This window comes from Platichthys flesus, chromosome 3 (genome assembly GCF_949316205.1).
Source record: "Platichthys flesus chromosome 3, fPlaFle2.1, whole genome shotgun sequence".
Lineage (NCBI taxonomy): Eukaryota > Metazoa > Chordata > Actinopteri > Pleuronectiformes > Pleuronectidae > Platichthys > Platichthys flesus.
The window spans coordinates 2,772,418-2,796,562 of NC_084947.1; the positions used below are offsets into that span (position 1 = coordinate 2,772,418).

Sequence of the window (24,145 nt, forward strand, 5' to 3'; positions counted from 1 at the left end):
AATACTACTATATACATTGCAAGAAGAAAACTGTGTATAATGTGAAGATTAACGATTCAGCTCCAAAACAAAGGTTAAATAATATGTTTTGTGTTTGTTTAGATGATTAATGCCAAATACCAGAGACTGAGCCTGTGGTGTAGAGATGTTTTTAAAAAATGATCAGAAGAAAAATAACTGCATACCTAAATGCACCCGGGCTTCCATCCAATTACGTTGTGACAGCGCCCTCTACTGTTGAAAGGACAGAATTACAAGTATCTCAAAGATTACTGGGGATGTACACTCACCGTCCACTTTATAAAGTACATCTTGCATTTTCTCTACACACAACTGCTGATCACTGGATGTTTTCTCTTCTTCGGACCTTTGTCTGTAAAACCCAGAGATCCCAGTTAGATCAGCAGTTTTTTTTAAATACCCAGACCAGCCCGTCTGGAACAATAAACCATATTCCACGTTCAAAGTCACTTAAATCCCATTTCTTCCCCATTCTGATGCTCGGTTTGAACTTCAGCCAGTCGACTTCACCTCGTCTAGATGCATCAAGATGCTGCCATGTGATTGGCTGATTAGCTGTTGTGTTAACAAGCAATTGAACAGGTGTTCCTAATAAATTGGCCGGTGAGTGTGTACCTCACCTTCAAATGATGGTTTAATTAGAAACTTGTAAAAGGTCTGTAAGTATCTGCTTTTTTATTAAATAAACTCCTGCAAGACTGAAACCCTTTAACATGTTTTCATTTTTATATATTAATCTGAAATAATAAATGTGTATAATTGTATAGTTTCCTTTTTACACCATTAAATCCCTCAAATTCGCTGAAATATTACACAGGACATGATGAACTCAAAAGTAGTAAAGTAAAGTTCAAATATCTGTATTAAAAATGGTATTTTAAATATATTAAATCTTGTTGTGGTGTTACAGACATTCACATCAACGCTGAAGATTGAAAACACGACACAGAAACAAACTGAGATTAGATTTTTATTGCTTAGAAATAATTTCTGCAAAAAAAATAGAAGATGGCAGTATCTACGAGGTGATTGGAGGAACATCTCCAACTCGGGTAGATTTAGATTATACTAGCTTTGTTACCGTAGAATAATTTGTTAGATTTACTATTAGAACACAAAGAAAAAAGCTCCAGGAGACGAGTCGTGTGCATAGCTTATAACCAACCTCCCGACAACCAGAAGATCAAATGAGAAGAAATAAAACATATATAAATAAATGCTTTAAGAGGAAACTAAAGGCTGTGGTGACATAAACTCAAATTCAGAATATATACGATCAGTGGTTCATCCCCAAACGTGAGAATAATAAACAATGTGTAAAAATCAACCAGTGGCGAAAAAACGTTAAACGAGAAAAAAGAAAACTGCTGCGTCACCGGAGAAGAACATCGTTAATAAAAAGATTTGATCTGCCATCAAAGGCTCATTTGAGTTTCTCCTGATGCAGATAAACTGAGAGTGAAATTATTTGTTTGCGTCCGCTAATTGTTAATTATTAGCTGGTTCCAAGTTCTCAGACGTGAGCATTTAAAGTTTTGAGGTTTTTGACATAAGGAGGATTTTGTTTTTTAACCCAATTCAACAGATTTGTGCAGATAGAACCACAACTATGAGTCGGTTCTGGCTTTTCTCAAAAAAATAAATGTCAAAGACTCAAAATAAAAATCCTCATGCTTCCATATTGTCGGAAATACTTAAAAACAGATAAAACCTCAAACTTCTGAAACTAAGAAAAGAAAAAAGAAGTGCATCAACCAGCCGGCTGGTTTCTGACACTGAATCCTTCTTCCTGGCGTTCGTTCATCTGACGACGTGGAAACGCTTCAACCTGACTTAACGTGACCGCCCTGCAAACACAGGAGGACCTGGACTCAGCAGGCAGTTGCTCCACCAGGGGGCAACGTAAGACTTTGACATCCACTGCAGGAACTCCCTCATCACTGAGCACAGAACAGTTTGTATAACAGATCGAGTTGTTTCCCAGCTGAGAGTATTTAACATTTGGTTTTGACCCCTGAGGGCCGAGGGAGTGAGGAGAAGTCATGTGACTGTTGTCTCAGTGGTGACGGAGCGACGGTGCAGCAGCAGCAGCAGCAGCAGCTCGATGCTCAAGCACAGTTTTAACCACAACACAACCAAAAAGAGAAGAAACTACACAAACACAAACAGGAGACGCACATTTCTCTCCTCGCCATCGCAGCACTCGGTCGTCGCCCTCGTCATCGTGCTTCGGGGTCATTTAAGAGAAACTGAACATCAGGCACAAAGTGGCTCCACCGCTTGCCCCCCGATCCACAGGGGACAGGGCAGATCTAGAGTGAGTCGGTTGGTCAGTGGTGTTTATGATCGCTGAGACTGGGAATCAACAGGTTTTAGACGTTTTGAGGGGAAACCTGTGAAAATCCAAACTGGGATTTGAAACGTGAGACGGTTTGAAAATAAAACAAATCAACTTAAGACTGTTTTTAAAGATGGACGACCTGACGGCTCCCCAAAGTGAAGCCAAAAGGGTCTTGATCGCCTCCTGGTGGCTGGTTGCAGTACAAGTCATAAACTCCATCTCCTCCATGTTCGCACACGGGACAGGAACCAGATTTAAAAAAGATGGTTTTGTTCATTTGAGGAATTTCTCATCACACTGATGTTTGTAGTGAAGTGTCTGAGATGAGCTTCTGGACAGTGAGAGTTAGTGGAGTCGTCCATCTTTGATTTTACAGTCTACAATCAAAGACTGTCAGAAAACATGAGAGTGAGCTGCGGCTCCACGTGACTGTAACTCACAGAGGAACCGGAGTTCACAGGAGAACCACTGGGGGCTGGTGACACTGCGGAGGTGACGTGTCAACTCTGTAAACACTGTGGGAATAAATCACGTGGAAAACAAATGGACCAGTTTGTTTCCACGAGGGAGAATAAACAGAGGAATCATCCACACGTCCCCTGATCGTCCGGTAGCCTCAGCTTCAGCCTCACTTCCTCTATTAATAGCAGTTGGGAATTGTTCTCTGTCTGTAGATGTATTTTAATATAGATTCCATAACTCACACGGCAGTTTTCCACGGACACTCTCTATTTTAGCTCAGACAGCAACAGAATCAGGTCACAACCGTTCTGCTTTTAACTCCTTCATCCATTTGGTGTAAATGAGATTAATGTGCATCTCACTGAGCGTTAGGTTTTCTAGAATTAGGTCAAAGTGCCAAAGAAAACTACAACCTGAAATAAAAACAAACGAGTGAAGAATGAAATGTGCCAGTTAGTGAAATTACTCAGTTTACATTTAGGCCTAAATGTGTTTTACCAGCCGAGACCCTGATGTGCTGCTGGTTACTTCCGGAGCACAGACGATATGAAATGATCTGAGCTTCATGCAGACACAAGCAGCTGAGTCCAGGATCCCTATTGGACAGTGACTCTGAGCAGGTTTTCAAGTCTGTGGAGATTTAACGCTGCTGAAGTCTCAGACTTAAAAATACAAAGAGGAAGAAAGGAAATGCAGGAGCCGCTCACGACTGGAAAAGAAACACAAACATTGAGCCATTCTGGACTCTGCAGGTTGTTCAGAGGAACCGGGTTGTGCTTGTAAATGGAGATCACACATGCAATGACCTGGTTCCTTTGAGCAGCAGGGCAGTAACCAGATTTCTCCTCTGACCGGGACCTGGTTTAATTTGAGCTACATGAACTCTCTTTCACACTTTTTAACGGCGGTGTCTTGAAGTGCTAGCATGAAGCACCGGTCAGAACCAGGACCAGGGGACACATGGATGGTTCTGGCGTCTGTATCTAAAACACTTCACAGGTCACATGGAACCATGGCGTGATGTTTGGACTCTGAGTCGCCCTCAGCATCACAAACACGTCTGAACGGAGTGGAGGCAAGTGCTGCCGCGCATTTCACATAAAGTGCAAACAGACGAGGGACGTCCACCCAGAGGCGTCCAGACCAGCTGGAGCTCCGGGGACAGACAGGGACAAAGACAGACGGGACGATTCCCCCGGGACGTCTCGCCGCCTTGTTCCTGCCGCTCGGGTTTAATGGCTCTCGATGACCACGGGCTCGTAGCCGCCGGCAGACACCCTGCAACAACACAACCAGGCACAACAATCAGTGTGTGTTAACTGTGTGAGTCAAGATGTGACGTTTCATCCTGCAGCTTCAAACCTGTTCATTCTATTTTATCCCTTTTGTTAAACATTAAAAAGGTTTTACTCACTAATGCTGAAATATCTCAGTCTGACAAGATGTTTGTTTTCTGTGACAAACAAACAAACAAATCCTACTCGGCTTTTTTTATAAGCCAGCTATAACTTCCAATGACAAATAAACATCTCAGACAAAAAGTCACTTTAACGTCTTAACAACCTTCTCAACATGAGATGAACTGTTTGCTGTTGATTGTTGAATTGTCTGATCGTTTCCTACACTGGGACTTAACTCTGAGTTCTGTTAAATGAACTAAAGCTCTAAACTGAATCGCTCCTGAAGCAAAAGTATTTTTGTTTCACTCCAAATAATCTGATTTCCTGCAGAACAGATTTGTTGTTCCGTTATGAAGATACGTGGAACCGGAACATATTGACAATACGGTTTGTGCAAAGGGGAATTGGATTATTGAACAAAGAGCCACCATCTTCCTCATTTGTGGAGGATGGTGGCTTCATAGTTTCATGTCAGCTGACCGGTCTGCACTGTAGGTTTTCCTTCTCTAATCACAAACAGTTCTGTTGAGTAGTAAATGTTTCTCTGACTAACTCTCAATCTGTATCCAGTTAAAATGAAAGTGAGAAAAAGAAGAAGAGAGAGAGACACGCAGACAGGAGGAAGTGATAAGAGACACAGGAAGTGATCAGAGACACAGGAAGTGGCGAGGAGCCGAGCGTCTCACCTGTTTCCGAGCATGATGCCGCTGAGCGCCGTGGTTCCGTCCCGGTTCACGAACAGACGCAGGTTACTGTCTGAGGGGCAGAGACACAGACTCCAGGTCAGCAGCCGTCTGACAGAAACCAGACCGGCTTCAACGCGCCGACAATAAAGAAGCTGACGAACCCCAGAGCGGAGAAAGTGGAGCAGAGCTCGGTCCAAACATGGAGCAGGGTTCACCGCTTATTTAGATGTCAGTGCAATACGCTGACATCTGAAGCTTCACATGAACAGACTCACTATAAACAAGCGAGGCCGTGTCGAGCAGCGAGACGCACAACACTGATTTCACCTCAGCTGGTGTTTATCTGAATTAAGACTGCGTTTCCCATCAAGCCTCTGGAGACGACATCGTCCTCTGGCAGAAGCTCTTTGTGAAAATCACTGTCAAACGTTTCTCTTCTGAGTCGCACAGAAAACGAACGAGGCGCAACGACAACACAACGTTTTTCAGAAACTTCACAAACACACAAAAGGCTGGTGTCCTTATCGATTTACCTTCAGTGTTGTTGACATCTGCAAAGTTTTGGCTTTGGACGATTTTCTCCACGATGTCGTCAGCGTCCATTCGAGTGTCATTGACCCAAGAAGGGTGAGTCTCCACCGAGTCCTGCTTCCTCCTGAGGGACAACAACAACAACAACAACAACAAGAGGAGAAGAAGAAACAATGGCATTAGAACAGATGTGTCCTTTTATTGGATCTAAATAAAGATGAATATGAATCCCCACAGTCCCGTGTACCTGGTGAGGCGGTTGAGGGGTAGGAGGGGCCGTGGGGGTCGGGGGGGTCTCTCAGGACGTCCGGCGTCCCTGTCGCCCTCTGGTGGCGTGTCGGCGGTGAAGCCCAGGCACCCGGAGGTGCTGCTCCCGGTGGAGGTGTTCCTGCGGTGGGTGAGGTCCGACAGGCTGGAGGAGCAGGAGTGCTCCGTGCTGTAGCCTGCAGGGATCAGCACAACACAAGTGAGAGGAATTCACAAGTTGTGTGTTTGGTTGTGTTAGAATTTAACAATGAACTAACACAGAGAAAGTTAGATGACTGGCTCGTGTAATCTGGAGGGTTTCCTTATATATATTCATTATTGATATTTAAACTAGAATTTGGATTAGGAAATCACAAGATCCATAAGATTTAGGGTTAAATTCTCCACTTTTCTGAAATTTGAAATTTAAAAACACATCACTAGACCGCTGGGACGAACCTGAGATCCGGCTCTGCTGGCTGGCGTAGCTGGAGTTACGGGAATGACCCGACTGGAAGACTTCAGCAGAACCAGACGGATGATTCACCTCGGATTCATCGAGGAGACCTGGAGGCCGAGACAGAAGGACAACACAGATGTTACCACTTCATATCTATTTGATTGGAGATGAAACTTCTTCTGCACGATTAGCAGAACAATGAGCGTTAGTTAGAGAGTTCGTTGGTTTTCACTCCAGCTGATCAGTAAACGTAACCTCTCTCCTCGTTTCCAAGTTGGAACCAAAACAGGTTTTGTTTCAAGAACTTCTCCCAGAACATTTTGGCTGAAGATGTGAAACACATCTGGTTGAGGGGGGGGGGGGGGGGGGGGCAGGTTGGACACAGATCTGAAAGACTGGACTCCAGATCTGATTTATCACATTTATATCAAACATAATGGTTCTAAAAACAGGTGAACTGATTTAAAACACACTCGACGTGACGCTTATTAGTTCAAAGAACCATATTTGATCTGATCTCCGTCTAAACTTCATCTGAAATCACTGTGAGCCTCAAACTTTTACCATTTAAGGAATTTAATTTGGATTCATTCACCTTTCATTGATTTGATTTGATTTTTGTTGATTCTGAACAGCAACAAATTAAATTTAAATCCTTTTAATCACTCGATCAAATCTATTCTGGCGAAGCTGAAAGTTTAACATTCAAATACTCTAAATATTTATACAGGATTTTTAATATATTTTGATATCTACAATTTAATATTACAAACTTTTAGTCTTTTAGACACAAAAGACACAACACAGGCTTATTTTGGCTAGAACTGATCTTCATCATAAGGTCATTGCTCCACATTGTTTCCACTTTCCACATTCCCCTCTGGTCATGTGTGTACTGGTCTTGCAGTGGGTCAGTACTGGAGCCACTGGCCTGAGCAAAGTGTCACAGTCATTTTTGACGCAGATTTAAACGTGAGCTGCTATAAAAGCACAACCCAGTCGTACCTGAGCTGACGATGGAGGGTCGCGGCTTGGCCGAGCGGCCCAGTGAAACCCCACCAGTGGGCCCAGTCTCGGCTGTTCCCTCCCCTTTGCAGTCCAGCTGCAGGGTGTGTTCTCGTCCTGAGATGGAAATGGACTTCGCTGTGCTGGGAGGCCTGCGGAGGGGGGGGGGGGAACACAACACAACTTATCAGTACGGAACAGATTAAACGAAGCACAAAGCTGCGGCTCGGCTTCACTCGACCCAACAAGATAAGATTCATTTTTATCGACCGGGAGTAAACAGAGTCGCTGCAGCAACGAAGGACAGAGACGCACAAACATCAAACATGTTGAACAATCTGGTTAACAGGTTGGAAATATACACAAAACACACAAAGGGCACATGGCGATTGACGTTTAACTGTAAATTCAAACGCACAAAGTCACATGCTGTTATGTCAACTAGCACAAATATGATGTGCAGGAAATCTGTTGTTTATAAAGATGGGAATAATTATTTTGATCTTAGTTACTGGTTTAAAATCCAGATATTTCTTCTAATAGTTTAAATAATGAAAAACAAGGCGATAAAGAAATACAAGAGAAGGAAGAGAAAAGAGTGGAGGCCTGTAATTGGCCATCGGAGAGATTTGTTTCCATCTTCCTTTTGAAAATCGATCTTATCTCATTTGGTCTATTGATTTAAATTAATCGTTTATCTTCGGCTGTACAGACGTGAGAGATATGAAGCATGTGACACGTCACACAGACTGCAGAGCTCAAAGGGTTTAAAACCTTATCACAACTCCCTGTGACGCACACACACACACACACACACACAGACACACAAAGACCTGGGTCTAGATTTGAACTACTCACGTTTTAAAACACGGATCTCCAGACAGCAGGGTCATCCCGATGATCACCTGTAAGAAATTAAAAAGTATATATATATTTAAAAGTAGAAAATAATTCAGAACCACATCAACCTTTCAACTCCTGTTCGCCTCAGACTCAATTTGTGCAGTGGAAGCAATCAATGAAAAGGTCATGGGTCAAAGGTCAAAGGTTCAGAGTTAATGGTCGAGCCGGCTTCAGGCTCTGGGACCCAGTGAATTTATCACACATTCAAATTCATGTTTACACCAGGAGGGTATCACCCCCCCCCTCACTGCCCTGCTCCTTGCCTTCAGTATGGAGTTGTCCTGCCGGGTGTTCTTGGTGTCGTATCCCTCCAGCAGGCAGCAGCGCACCGTGGAGCCGGAGCCAGCGAACTCCGCCATGTTGAGGTCTGTGAAGCCCAGCTGAGGAAGAGGAAGAGGAAGATGGGACCTTTGAGTTATTTCTAGAGCCGCTGACGGGACGGCATTCATCCCCGACTCCCTGTTTCTGCAACACCCTTCAATTAGCCCATGAGAAACCTTCAGGCTCCTGAAGCTCTGAGTTTCTGAAGGTTCAGTGAATGACAGAGAGCAAAGAACCACACGTCAGTCTGATCCTCGAGCGTCAGACGAAGATGTGGAACCTGTGTTTTTACAGTTTGAGGTTGAATTGACGATAGAGCACCGCGTGTAGTGTGGTTTGGACACCGTGTGATTGACAGCTAGTGCCGTCCAATCGGTGCAGGTTGAAGAAAGAGGAGGTTCCACCAAATGTGGTTACTTCTGGAGAGAATAACAAGATTGTGCCAAAAGGAAAGAACCTGATAAGTTCTGGGCTGGTTCTGGATCAGGGGGCTTTGTGAGTTTAAATCACAGGCGTCATTATTCTTAGTATGTGAAAACCTCTGACCTGCTGAGTGTGAGTTTCTCCTCAGCCTCAGATAACAGAGAAGTGTCCGTTTGCAGGAGCTTCATCTCCACAGCAGCTTATGTCTACGTGGGAACTGCCTTTGTCTGTGTTGTTATTTTAAATTAAACCTGCATCTCTCAGGAGAAAGGTTCCCGGTTCTTCTCCCTCCCAGGTTTCCCTTTCTTTCGGGCGCTCCTGTTTTCATAGGTGTGTATTTAAGGAAACCGACTTCTGAGGAGGGAAGCGAGGGGTAAAATTAGCCGAAAGGAAATCTAAACAGAGAGCGGGTGAAAACAGAGGAAACGGTTCCTGTTGGGCAGCAGCGTTCCAAGGAGCCACAAAGGTTCACCTCCATGAGGAGTTTGACCTTCAAGCTTCATTCAGGAGACGTGACTCATCTGTTGGGGGGGAGGGGGGGGGGTTTGCAGATTCCGGGCAAACGTGAAAATGGCCGAACAGGTTTATGATTGGTGTTTGTGTCGGGATGTTGGCAGACTCGTCACAGGGCTGTGAGAAAATGCTAATATTTACATGACACGCCATCGGGGACGTACAGCGACAGACACACACTCATCTGAGGCTAAGTGTTTGTGGGGGGGAAGACACCAGCCCTTACCTTCGTGTATGCTTTTCCTCCTTTGAGTTCCTGCAGGGAAAAACAGGAAGACAGGAATGAACCCAGTGATTCAACTGATCCAACTTTATATTAGAGAGGCCTCCAATTATAGGCATCCAGCGACAGAGTGGGAATTACAGACCGGGCCACACTCATGGTTCCTGAGCACCACACAGGAAGCTTCCGTGAGAAGCTCTCCAGATGAACTCTGAGGTTTGTTCATCAGTTATGTTCTTCTAAGTTGGGCATAGAATTTATATTTTATACAAAAACCTGCCCAAAAGGTAAACTATGGTTAAATCATAATTTAAAAGAATTTACTATAGGTCCTGTTTCCTATATATAAGAAAGCCATCCAAATTATTAGAGCTGCAATGAAAAGCCTATTAATCTTCTCTTGGTCTTATATAAAACTACATTGAACAATTGGAGGGTTTTCGACGTAACAGGCATTGAAACAAGAGATGTTCCAATACCAGCATCAGAAATTGCTCCAATACTGGGAGAGAAAATGCCAGTTCGAACATCAGCGAGTACCTGAATCTAAGTACTGAGCACATACAATGTCTTTAAAGTACATGAATAATACATAGTACATATTAATAACGACCCGATGGAATCTTCCCCTGGTGTTCTTGTCTCTAAAACAATGGACGAGTGGACTCTGGTACATTCAGAACTGCTGATGGATGTGAACTCAGCAGACGTGTGGTTTTCTAATCATCAGGGGTTCAATTCCCAGGCCCGTGTGAGACAACAGTATTGACTAAGTTTATCTGCAGACGTGGGGAATCAAACCTTTCTGACGGACACTCTGCACACAGACGGGTCCAGGACTCCCGTGTGGGGGTTGGCGCTCATCTTGGAGACGAACGTGAACCTCTTCCTCCAGCGGACGCAGTTCTCCTGAACCTCCTGTCTGTAAGAGAGAGGAACAGAACAACACAAACACATGAATCCCTGCGATGACAAGTTTGTTATTCTGCTTTGAAACATCCTCACGTCTTAATGAGAATATGATTCCTCTGGTTCTAAGACATCTACTCAAATCGCCTGCTCAGTTTTCCCCTCCACTCTTCTCGACTTTAAGGTCCAACCCAAACATTCTCAAGACTCGGCCACTTCTAATTTTGATTCGCTCCAGCCGCCCGACTCCAGTACAGCAGGATTTTTCCAGTTATGTCATCTCTGTCTCACAGCCTCATGACCAGCGTGGCCACTGGGGGATCACGTTCATCAGAGCCAACGTGTTGTGAGCAACTTTTTCCAAAACTAACTCTGGACTCTGGACGAGCTCTGGACGAGCTCTGGACGAGCTCTGGACGAGCTCTGGACTCGCGTGGCAGTATTTTTTTTTTCTAGCAGGTACATGAGGCAGTTATTCTTTTCATGGTGTCAACTGGTTTGTCTCCGAGGAGTTTCCCCCTCCTGCTTCACTGAGGAGAGCAAAACCTCTCGAGGAAACCAGTGCAGCTTCTGAGAAAACACTGCAAGTGTCAGTGGGAAAGCTTTAAGTGTCCGTGCATCCTGGTTCGCTGGTGGGTAAACAAGGGGTGTGTGTAAAAAAAATAAAAAACTGAGCCGGTCACTGATCCGTTTGTCCTCGAACACAAAAGCTGAAGTGAAAGGCAGCTCAACAAATTCCAGACGAAATGTCGTAGAGACACGGCAGCAGCACGAGAAGGAAGAATGTGGATTTGTGTTGTCGTGACTAAAAACACACAAACATCCCAAATTGCTTAATAACAGAGAACATATGACGTGTGATATTTATCATGTTCCCAAAAAACGTTCCCTTCAAAATGTGATCCCATGCAGCCACACAAGACTATACAGTAACACAACACTTGTTTAGAGCTGAAGAAGCAGATCTAACAATCTGTTATTTAAATAATTAGTGGATTTGTCTTTGTTTAATTGGATCATTGGTTGCATCTCTGGGGGTTAAACTTAAAAATCTGGGATTTAGGGAACCGCAAAACAACCTCTTTGACATTTGAATAATGTTGTGTCTCAAATATTATTAGATAACAAAGCTTTGGCCTCGCAGATTCACAAACACACACAAGAAAACGTGTGTGCACAGCCTTCAAATCTAAAAGGTACAAATGACGGCCTTGTTTTAAAGACATAAAACGTCTATAAAACACTCGGACATGTTTATCCTTTGTGAAAACAACACGTTAGACTCGAGCGGTTGTGTATTTCCGTCAGCAGCTGACAGGGAGTGTTTCACTGGGTTATTTGAAGTTAATTATAAATTCCTCTGGTGCTAAAAACAGGGAGACGTCCCAAAAACAGAGACGTCTCAATCGCACGACACAACGAATCCACACGGCTCTTTAAAACGTTTTGGTCGACAAAATGACGGTGATTCAGTTAAATGCCGTCCGGTTAGAGAGCACCGCAATTTGTGTAGATGTTGTGTCACAGCTCGGCGTCGTGATGAGCAGACGTGAGATCAGCTGAGTTCACCGGGTTTCACACAAATCACAGAGCTGCTCAGATAGAAACTCATCTATTCCTGTTTCCTTTGTTATGATTGTACGGCACTTCTTCTTCTTCTTCTTCTTCTTCTTCTTCTTCTGTTTGGACTCTAACATTGTTCCTGCAGTAACCTCACTGCACACAAGGCAGCTCTCGGGGTTTTGGTCTCGGGGGCAGGCGGTGCAAATGACTCGTGCACGACAACAGACACACAAAGACGCACACATTGTGAACTACAGACTAGCAGCTGCTCTTCACACTCCCCTCCCCCCCTCTCATCATCACCCTCTCTCTGTTGTGTGATTCTTCCCACTTCATTTCCTTCCTTCCTCCTCTTCCTCCCATCACCTCCATTCATTTTGAACACTTTTCTGGGAAAACACGTTGATGCTGAACGACTTCCAGTTGAGCTCTACTGATATTTACACATTCTACTATTGACATCCTGTGCATTTAAGGTATTTATTAAATATTCCACATTGAGGAGACCTTTGTTTGTGTGTCAGCTGTTGTATTCAATGTAATTGAAGCCGGTTTCAGCTGATAAATAATAAATATGGATAATGTACAGGGTGTTTTAGTGCTGTTGCTTAGTTAAATTGTCCAATTTGAAAAGTCCTTTAGGTTCTTAGAATGAAAGTCTGCATTGTGTTGTTAATTTGAACATTTTAAGACTAAATGACAAATAACAAATTAGTGATTTATCGATCTCTGATGCAAACAAGCATTAGTTTCAACACTCCTCCTCCTAACCTCACAAGGATTTGTTCTTTTTTCCTGTTTGGGGATTTAGAACCAGATTCAAAACACAGGAAAGACTCTGAGTCATGTTGTAGATGTTCTTTCTCGTCCCTGAACGGACACTTGGGTGTGAAGGAGGTGAAATGTCCTCTTGCATCAATCCCTGGAAACAAGTGATGTTCTCAGAAGAGCAGAAACTCTAAAGCACATGCAGACACGCACTCTCTCTCTCTCTCTCTCCGCTCTTATCAGAACACCCCCCCCCTCTGCACGCTCTCGGTTCTCCAGTGTGTAATGGCGAGCGTTCCCACACCACATTCCTCAGCCCAGATGGCTTTGTTCAGGCTCCATGGAAACCTCACACTCCTCGAACCCACCAGCGCTCTGCCAGCAGCTCAGAGGAGGAGGAGGCGCTCGTACCAACACTCTCCCTTTCAGCCTCGGACGTTTTTATAAGCCCCCGGACGCTTGGTTCCAATCTCACCTGCAACCTTTGCACCTCTTTTAATCCTGGCTTGTATTTCTTTCTGTGCTGGAGCCGGCTGGGGCTGCGACACGTTACAGAAATCCTCCGGTACAGCTTTTATTCTGGCCTCTGTTCACACGTGTTATCAAAACAACCAGTTTCCAGTCTGATCTGCTCCAGATTAAAACCTGACACTGGATCAGGAGGCCTGTTCACCACTCGTACACCAGTGGTGTTTGTCAGCTTACAGCCAGCGTCACAGAGAAGTTAGCACTCTTTTGTTAAAGCACAACTCTGATGTGAAATGAAGAAGTACAGGGGCTCGGGCAAAGACTGCATATTTAACAAGTGAGGCTCCAACACTACGTGGATCTAACATCTCACCCCCTAGTGGCGAGCTGCAGTATAGACCATAATAACCCTGCCTCCTCCACGTTAGCAGATGGGACATGGTCCAAACCCGCTGTGGCTCCACTCAATGATCACTTCTGTTGACACTGAAGCCTTTAACTTGATTGTTAAAAGTGCAAGATGGCTTTACCTGCACCCGGGATATTTTAGCTTCATTCAGATACAATGGGAATAAGTGAGACGTGTCATCCATCTTAGAATTCAGAGGAATCTCTGGGATGTTTGAATCTATCAATCACCGCTTGCTTTCAAAATACTTTCTCTGAACTTTCTAGTTTGCACAACAAGCTGTGTAAAGACTTCACTTGCACAAGCAGCTCTTCTGCAGCAGACTCTCAGTGACAGAGGACTGAGCTCCGACATGAGGGGGAAAAAAACAACACAAAGGCCATGATCGTGTGTGTCTGTGTCCTCTTCCCTGTCCTGCAGCCAGGGCTTTCATCACACTGTACAGTTGACCCAGATGAGAAACTGCTGCGTCCAACAAACAAACATTTCCAAACCGATGACAGTAACAGTCAAATCAGATTTATTTTGTGTCCCTGGGGCGAAGCAGCTCAGGAGATCATCTGCCTCCGATTCTTTGTCACTTAACTGTTAAATGTTCTTTAAAAAACAAAATCAGCTGTGTCGAAAAAACAATCCCCAATCGAGAGGACATCCAACAATGATCTCAGACTCAGAACCTCAAAGTGAAAACACATCAGAGCGAACAGTCTGCAGCGAGGTCGACTTCTCCCCCGAAGCTTCACCAGTTAATGGAATCACGCTACAAAAATAGAACAAGCTCAAATTCCTGCATCATGAGCAATTACACGCAAATTAAAGAAACAGGGACGAGACTCAAAGGCAACTAAATCCTCATCTGACTATAGAGAGAACTGAGGAACAGAGGATTTATCAGCAAGTACAGAGGAGAGGGAGAAGAGAAGAGATGGCGTCCTTCTTCAGATTATGATTTGAGGAGATACAGTCGGGAAACGAGGGGAGAGGTTTGACTGGAAGATGTTTCCTAACAGAGCCCGGAGCGGGGGTGGAGAGCTGGTTTCAAATCAGTTCAGTTCTCATAACATCGCAGGATAGAAATCGTGCTCATCCAGAGCCCAGGGGTCGGAGGCTACCCCCCCCCCCCCTGCAGCCTAAAGGGGGTTCAATTTCAACAATATCAGTTAAATTAATTTGCACCTGAACCTCTCAGCTCATGAAGCATCTTTACTCGAACTACCTGCCTTAGTGCATCGTGTTACAGGATTTATTTTTATCTTCACTTTGTGCCAATCGACAATTCTGAGTTATTAAAAGAAAGTAAATCTTAAAAAGTGAATCTCTAAGAGTCGGTTTCCCAGAGAGGAGCGAGTTCATGTCGATAACTGTCTCTCCCTCCGAGCCGCTCATAAAGTTTAGACTTCTGGAATAAAGTCAAACTGTTTAGTCGGTGGAAACGCCTCCGATGTCGGGAGCTTGAAGTGCAACACGCCGCTCATATGGATTCTGACCTGAGTTTTCAAAAGGACAGTTTAACTGAGTAGAAAAGGACGTTCCACCAAAACCACCACGACAAAGATATGAAGCTCTTACGGAAGAATACGTTTTCACTTAACAGAAAAGTGAAATCATTCCTCCGGGGAATAGAAAAACCAATGCTTCAGACTCTCTCCCATTTCTCCTCCAGCTGCTAAAAGTTACAGGAACTGGAATCAGATTTGTTTAGATTTTCTTCCTGCAGCCAAAAGAATAATCTTCAATCTGGCTTCAAAATGACGAGTTAAACAAAAGTCTGTGAAGAAGACGAGTGGAGTCCGAGTGGATCTGTAACCGAGCTGATTCTTACGAAGGGAAACACGAAAAAATAATCTCCTGCAGCCAAATTCAGACTAAAAGAAGAAGAACCACAGTGGAGGCTCATCCCTCAGCTGAAAGGCCGAAGTGTAAATATGAAAGCCCTGATTCGAGCTGCCCCCCCCCCCACTGCACTCCCACCATGTGATGACTCAACATGTCAGCAATGCAGCAGTACAGGATCCTTATCTCCCATCCTGGCTGCGTGGCTCCTGGGGGCCCCCCCGTTCACAGCAGGAACACAAACAGCAGGCCTGGCCGGGTCGGGTCGAATCAAGGGCTCAGATAAACCAGCCGAGAGCAGAGTGCTGAGGAAGCAAACAGCCCCCCCCTGCAGAGGGGGGGAGGGTGACGTCAGGACGCACCAGTCAGCAGCAGGAGGGGCGAGGGGTCACGAGGATGTTCCCGTCCGCAAAGAGGTCACAGGGTCGATCCTCGCCATCAGCAGTGACCTTAAAACAAACCGTGTGTTCCATCCTCCGCCCTGCGTTCTTCAACTTCACTGGAAATGTGCCGCACGAATCAAAAAGGCTTGAAAGTGTTCCAGTTCTCCTTCAGAACAAACAATATGTTGTGTAACTTCTGTGGAGAACCAACAATTTCACACATTTGAAGTCGGTGAAATATGCGTAGCCGTGAGAACTGGGATATGATGTCGTGCGCGGCACAAGAGGAGCTTTGTAAAGTCAAAATAAAGCTGACTATCTCACAGTGATGTCACTGAAGTGATCTCAGGCCGGGCTCAGAGAAGAACAAGGTTAACAGACACTCTTCCTTCATGGGGAGGATTGTTGTGTCCTAATCTGTGTGGTCGTTTTTTGTGTAACCCTGCTGTTGAGGTCAGAGGTTGCTAAATACCGGTCAATTATCTTGTGTTTTGATGGTGCAAGGACCAAACCAAGGTCCATACCAGTGAAAACGAAGGAGTCAGCGTGACAGTTTGCAGCAGTTAACGATGACTGAGGTGGAAAAACAACGGGAAGTGGGACATTTGATCTGTTTAGTTTTTAATCACAGGATTTAATTTTATCCTCATTTTGTGCGAAAGGAAAACTCAGGCAGATAAAACACAGGAGCTCGGCCTCAGAGAGAGAGAGAAGCTCTGACTCTGTGTTCCACCGAAACGAGGGAGCCCCCCCCCCCACACACACACAGCCCATCCACACCACATCTCCCCTCACATCCCAGCAGAACGCTGAAGTGAGAGGAAAACAGGAAACAGCTGTTGAGGATCCGCTTGTCCCGGTCGATTTCAAACCCCTCCCTCCACAAAGAGGTCCCTCCTCTCTGGACTTCCTCCTTCCTCCTTCCTCCTTCCTCCTTCCTCCTTCCTCCTTCCTCCTTCCCCCTTCCTCCTTCCTCCACTGGGCTCTATCCTCCTCTCTCTCCTCGATCCTGAGAGCTCTGACCAGGTGATGTAAAGTGACAGCTCTCGCTCTCAGTGACACTGTTCAGCTCAAAAACAACATTAAATGAATTCCATTGTTTTTGGAAAACTGTCAAATCAGAGATGGTTTCCATGTTGACAGGAAATGTGTGGAAAGATGGTCAGGCAATGAAGTGGAGGCCGAGTCAGGGTCTGAGCCACGAGACCATCAGGTTGCACTTCCATGATTCTAATTGGATGATTGCTGGTAGATGCGATGGGACTGTTCCTACAGACGAGCGGCAGCTGATTGGCATTTTTCTTCATGTGATATTGTATAATTTTAAACTTTTGAGTCCAAACTATAAGTCAAATTAAATTGAAGGTTAATGATGAAAGACAAAAGTGGGTTGTTGTAAAATGACTGAAAATTAAACCGATAAAAGTTGAGATGTAAATCAATTCATTGGTTTGTAAATAAACTGTTTTAAATGTTTTTTTTTTGAATAATAAGCAGAAAACCATTTACACAGTTTTAATGTGTAAAATGTAAATAAATGCACGACCTGAGTTTGTCGGAGGTAAAGAATCAGTTTGAGAGAAAAGAGGTGATGAGTCTGGTCCTGTTTGTTATCATCAGAATCCACAACAGATCAAAACATGTAGCAAAACAAGTTTCATGTGGTGAACTCAAAAACCCGGAGTTATGATTTTTGCAGCTGTGACGTTCACTCTCTCATCTGCTCCGTGCAACACATCTGTAAACCTGCCAGCTGCAGACATGTGGGACATGTGAACCTCCTGATGTGACGCACACTGGGCAGAACACGCTGTTCATTTCAGCCCTCAAGAGCCAATCGGGTCCCAGAAGGGGGTTCCCTGTAACAACCAAGTTCCTGGTAGAGAGAAAAAACCACCATCTTCATCTTCATCATCATCTTCATCATTTCCAGCATGAATCATGACTCACGTTGAATAGTGCAAAGAAGAGGAGGGATCACCAAAAAGTTTGAACAAGTTCGTTTACAACCAGTCAAACCAGTGAAGTGCTGCTGCCGCCTGACATCAGACGGTTCAGGAAGCAGCTCGGCCAACTCCACCCGAGAGTTCCTGGTTCTCCTGAAAGTCCAGAGAACTGGCGTCTGAACCTGCCAACTGGGAAGCTCTGACACCAGCACTGTCTGAAAACACCACACCAAACAGCCGCATACAAATAATGACTTCAAGAAGAAAACAACCAAATAAAGAAGATCTACTCGTCCTCAACGCTTTGAGCCACGGTAACCCTCTGACACCTGATGCTGACAGCCGATAAATCAATGAATAGGTTAGTTGGTAAAGTAAATGAATTAACAATAATGTCAAATGTAATTTCTTAGCATAGACAATAAATGTTAGAGGCAGCTCTTCTCAAACTACAGTTGGACACAAACGACCTCGGGGGTGTGTGTTTAAAGCTTCTTTGTAGATATGTGAAAGTCTGGTGTGTGCGTGTGTGTGTGTGTTGCTGCAGCGCCAACGCTAAATCATCATCAGAACAGGAAATTAACACAATCTTACCACGTTGCCACATCAGAGGCGCTCGCTGCCTGTAGCAGCCGTTCACCTCTGCCTCTCTGAACCCGACCACCTCGTCCTCTCAGCCGCTCGCTGCCTCCTACTGCTCCAACATTCCTGCTTTTTTTTGGTTGACCTTTATAATAAATACAGAAATCCTCGTTCTCCCCTCCCTGGGCAATCAGGGGTGTAGTGGTTGTGTCTTCGCTCTTTTCACAACTGGGCCTTCGTGCAGTGGTGTGGAAATGTCCGGAGGAGTGTGTGGATAAGAAATGATCTGTAAATGTAAACGTGACACTAAAAACAAGACGTAGCTGATAAAAGGTGGAAAAATCGTTTCTGCAGTGAAACTGTTTCTGGATCAGGACAGAGACCATCTGTAGTCACATGATCCATCAGCAGATCTGACTGGATGGGGGCAGTGGGTGTTTCCCAATGTCTGTATCGCTTCAGATACTTTACACTGATGTTCTGTTACTAAAGATAAATGTGCAGTGAAGAAGAATCAGATCTGTGCTCCATGGAGGCGGAACAGCTGCAGCTAAGTTTACTTCAGTGTCTGAGGGATTTGGTTCAATTTAGTTTCTTACACTGATCAAATGAAAACTGACCAAAAACACACCTTGAGGAGTCAACACACACACACAGACACACACACACAAGGACACACACATCGCGGTGGTCGACTAGTGGCAGGATAATTTGACTATGGGCAGAAAGTTACGGACATCGGACTGGAAGGTCACTGGTTCGATTCCTTGGGTGCAATACAACATACCTGCCAGGACAACGCCCTGAACTGTTCCAAAGTCCAAAGAACACTCTCCCTACCCCCACTGTCTAAGTGCCCCTGAGCAAGGCACCTTACTCCCCCAACATCTGCTCCCCCGGTGCCGTGCATGGCTGCCCACTGTGTGTCCTGTGATGTCCACCAGATGGGACAAAAGCAGAAGACAAATTTCCCTACTCTGCATGTTGTGTGATTGTGCGTGTGATTGGGATCAATAAATGTATCTTAAAAGAAGAGATGAAGGGTTCAAGCACAGGAACACATCATGGGGTCGCATCCTTTGGAGGACTCCATGTACTGGATGAATGGTGAAGGCTGACCCGGGATGAGACCTGCTCCACAGAGCTTCACCATGGTTTTCTATCTAGCTTGTTAGCTTCATCGCTGGGATAGTTTGGCCCAAGAAGGTTGAACTCTTCGTTGAGCAGTTGGCTGCCACATTTAAAGAAGCTTTCGAAATGCCAGTCCAGTCATGCTGCTGTGGAGGATGTGGCCACTGAGATGGGTCACAGGTTTGATCTCTGCAACACAAGTTAAGCTACCACAGCTTCCTAAAAGATGCATGACTTGAGTAAAAGACAAGATATAGAGATAAACAGAACAACCAACTTATTTAACCGTCTGTGATCCAGCCGCTCTGCAGGGTCTGAAACACTTTGGGTCGTGACCCAACCTGGATCCTCAGAGGCACCAGCTAGAAAACACACTGTCAAACTGAAGTGGAATCATTCTGCAACAAACACACACAACACAAAAATGTCTAATGACAAGAAAAGCCTCAGCCGGCGAGACACAACGAACGCTGTGAGCAATTACATCCAAAACACGTGGAACCAATTCAAGTGGTTCAGAGGGATTCAAACAACGTCTGAAGTTCTCAACCTTTAACGCAACTTTATCCAATTAACAGGAGTGGGTTAGTAATTCAAATACTTCTTTATTTTTTTAAAGGATATAAAACAACAGTACAGCTCGATGTTATATAACTACAACTGTAAAAAAAAAAAACACACACAAGTTCAGCCACAGGGACCGAGAACAAAAGGTCTTGTGTGTCTGTGGCGACAGCATGAAGTCAGTTACATCATCAAAGACCAGACAGCTGGGTCTAAACCAGGGACGTCCATTTAGTCCTCAATGTATTTGTCCTCAAGTCTGATTCAGTGCAAATCTGTTCCTTTGCATGGAATGAGAAGACAAACTGTCAGATGTTAAAAACCCAGATGAGAACTTCTGACTCAAAAACTGTGTTGTTAAACTTTCTGCTGACCTTAGTTCACGTCCTGATATAACAGCATTGATCCTTGAGGCTGCAAACAACTGACACACAGAAGTCATACAGGATGTGCAACCAGTGAAACCCAGTTAAAGACTTCACTTCCCAAAAGACACTGATGTCTCTCCGCAGCCCTGAGAGTTCACACAACATCTGCAGCGAGCGATGAGCACACTGGACGTGAGGCGATGTGCTCCAGATGTTTCAGCTGAGCCTCCGTCACGTCCATGTCCTGCAGATTTCACAGAGGTCAAATGATAACAGTCCCTGGGTCAGTGAGTTGGACGGTCACATTTGCAGCATGTGATGCAAAGTGCACATCGACCACAACACAACCCCCCACACAAAGACTGGCTCTGTCAGATCTGTGCCATAACTGGATCTGGGTCTGCTGCGGCGGAGCCTCCCCGCGCCATCACCTCCTCCTCCTCCTCTGAGAGGCCCTTGTTCTCCGTCACAGAGATGATAACTGCGATGGGAGGGAGGATCTGTTACATAACCCCCCCCCCCCCCGGAGAGCAGGACGACCCCTGAGAGAGGACAGGACCTCAGACGGATGGAGGAGGAACTCAATTTGTTGTTTCTCAGCTGATCTGAGATTTGGGTGTTTCTATGAGGAGGGGTTTCTTTGGATCGGGTCCTGAACCAAACCCAGAGATCCACATGGTTTTTACATCTGGACAGAAGGTCAAACCAAGTAGCTTTAAACCAATGAGCTCATGCAGGGAAATATTCCACAAGAGGAAACATGGTTGTGAGTTCTGGGGATTCATGATGAGCTCTTAGTATCTTATCTTTATCTTAACCCAGGAACACATTGAGGTAGAGACAGAAAACAAACTGAATGTTCCACGACAACAAGAGAACACCATTAAGAAACAGTAAAATCCCAAATCTCTGCCTCACTCAAGTATTTGTGCGACTTAAACTCTGATCTCCTCTCTCATCAGTGAGATGAAAGAGAACAGAGAACCTGATAGAGATGATCCTGATCTGTGTTTACTTTCCCTTCTACCAGACTCCATCACGGTGCTGCGTGAGAGCCGGGAGGTCGAGCTCCTCCAGAGCTGGATCTGCGTTCACTGAGGACGCAGGAGAAAAAAAACATTCTCCCACGTCCACAGCCTGTCAGCCTCAGGGATTTAAAGTTTAACAGGCCCACACATACTGGGTGTGGACGAGACTCAATAAAAAGAAAACGGGAAAGCAAACTCACTCATGTTTAACTCCACACACTCACACACACACTCTCACAAACACTCACACAGTTGGAAGTGGAGTATCTTTTCTCAGCCCTGATCTAAAACCAGACCCATGGACATCAGGTCCATATCTACCGGCCGTTTGGAGATTCTAGCCGGTGCACTAGAATAAATAGAAACACCACGATGAAGCCGTTTCAAACATTATCCTGAAAGTTTCCAGAGGGGCTGAGATGTTCCCTTACCATTTTCACCTTTTTCCTGAATCTGATATCTGGACTCAGCGAGCGAGTGATGATGTTTCTTAACATGCGATGGATGTGAAATCAGAAGAATACAAATATCTCAGGATGGAAAAAAGCAGAGTCACATAGAAGACGTCAATTTTGAAAGACGTCATGATTTCCTGTCGTGCTTCAGCCTGGAGCCTCTTTCAGCAGCTGTTAGTTCACAGGTGTAAAGAGGTCACGGAGGTCAGACTGACTCCAGATGTGCAGCGTGTCCCGACCTTAACATTTTAACCAAAGACGTAAACCTCTGGAACTGACATCTGAAGTCACTTTCCAGGATGTGTTATCTCATCCGCTGATTCAGACACGAGGGAAGGGAGAGGAGATGAAAGTGGCCGATGCTATCGAGGTCAAAGGAGAATCTGGAGTTACGTGACGTTAGGAGATGAAACGTCCAGGAAACAAACGAGAGTCGTCTTTTGGAAAGTCGTTTAGAGCCAATCGACAGAGATCATATCCCCCAGTGGGAACTGGTTTCACAGACGCGGTCGTGTTTGGTCTGTTGGTCCAGCGGAGGCGACAGATCAGATACACACCGAGGCCACTTAACATGGCAACACCCAGCGTTTAAATCTGACTCAGGAACAGTCTGAGCTGTGAGGAGCGAGAACTCAGAGAAACTTTACAGCAAAGATGCAAAACTGAGAGTTTAGTCCCTTTTAGTTCTTTATAAAACCAAAGACATCCACAACACAATGGGGTTTTCTTTGTATTCCTAGTTTGATTATTATTAAGTTTATGATTAAACTGTAAAATATAAAGCCTCAATTACATTTTACAACATCTTCTAAAGTATATCGGCTAAATTATTATGTCAAAAACTCCCTCTGTCAATCACAGAATCCTCTTTTAAAACGTTTTTTAACTTCTGACTTTTGTCTGTTTCATTGCTCTGTTTTAATGTTTATATTATTATATTGCTTTTAATCAGGTGTTTGCTTTATTTCACCCATTGTTGTTGCAGGAACTGGTTTCCATTTGTAGTCTCTTTGTGTGTTTCTTGTTGTCATGTTTGTAAAGCCCTTTGTAAACGCTGTGAATGTTGAATAAAACATGTATTATTCTAGATCTTTCAGCCTCTTACTTTATGAATCAACCACAACTGCATCGTAAATCTGTCAAAGATGCCAAAATAAATGATTTAAGTCTATTTTAGATCTTTATAATATTAAAAAGGGAGATAAATCAAATGAAGATAAATGGATGAAAACATGAGAAATCACTATATATGAAATCAGACACATGAGAGACAACTTTTAAACTCTATTAAGTCCAATAAAAAGTAAATTAATTCATCATTCATCTCCTTTGAAGTCCTGGGTGGACTTTACAGGAGGAATGGTGATCTCTGCACGGACCGCGGGACTCGAACCCAGTTTTCCCGGTGGATTTAAACGCGTTTTACCTGGAGGAGGTGGCGGCGAAGTCTCCCTCCAGCAGCCGCAGTTTGCAGAAGAGGACCCCGTTGACGAAGGGCACCGCGGTCAGCTCCTCCAGAGTCAGATGCGTCTGGAACTTAAACTTCTTCTTCTTCACGAAAAACGCCATGACGAGCTTCTCGTGCACCACGCGGATTCGAACCCACAACAGGCGTCTGGTTAAAAGATGTCCGCGGCTCCTGCTGATGGTTTGTTTTGCTTCACTTTGTGTTTTCACGCGATGATTCTCCGGAGCAGAAATCTGGAAAGAGGAGGAGAAGGAGGAGAAACCACGTGTTTTAGGAGGAGAAATTATGACGACGGGCGGTTTGAAGGTGATGAAGAAACGAACCTGCAGACATGTCTGATCCCGGGAGTTTCCTCAACACAACACAACAACACAACACCACAACACAACGCCAGCCTGAATGAGACGCTGCACGTCTTTCTGCTCGTTTCGCCACCGAGGGGAGGAACTTCACTGTGACACACACTCACTTCCGGCTGGTATCAAAATAAATATAAATATAAACATCTTACATCGGTTTTCTCCATAAGTTTTCTCCCACGTGTTCGATTCCCTTCATTATTTTCTATTTTGAAATGTTTGGTCTTTTACTTTCTTGTTTATCACTTTTATTAATTTTATTGTCTTACTTGATATGTTTTACTATATTACTTGCTGTCTTTTGTTTTTACAAGGATAATGTTTTATTTGGCTTCTTTATAATGCTGTTTTTTAAGCTTCCAGATAATAATGATGC

At 44.6% G+C, this 24,145-nt stretch overlaps 1 protein-coding gene across 1 annotated transcript; it reads right to left on the reverse strand.

The window, feature by feature from the left end:
• Nucleotides 1-978: 978 nt before the first annotated feature.
• On the reverse strand, nt 979-23,824 carry eeig1a (estrogen-induced osteoclastogenesis regulator 1a). Its single transcript, XM_062381342.1, has 12 exons — nt 23,734-23,824; nt 23,369-23,643; nt 10,337-10,457; nt 9,539-9,568; nt 8,319-8,435; nt 8,011-8,057; nt 7,153-7,304; nt 6,147-6,254; nt 5,689-5,884; nt 5,444-5,565; nt 4,911-4,980; nt 979-4,102 (listed from the first exon to the last, which is right to left on the reverse strand). Exons 2-12 carry the CDS (start codon nt 23,509-23,511, stop codon nt 4,057-4,059), a joined length of 1,152 nt encoding a protein of 383 aa, XP_062237326.1. The 5' UTR covers nt 23,512-23,643; nt 23,734-23,824; the 3' UTR covers nt 979-4,056.
• Between the last annotated feature and the right edge of the window lie 321 nt (nt 23,825-24,145).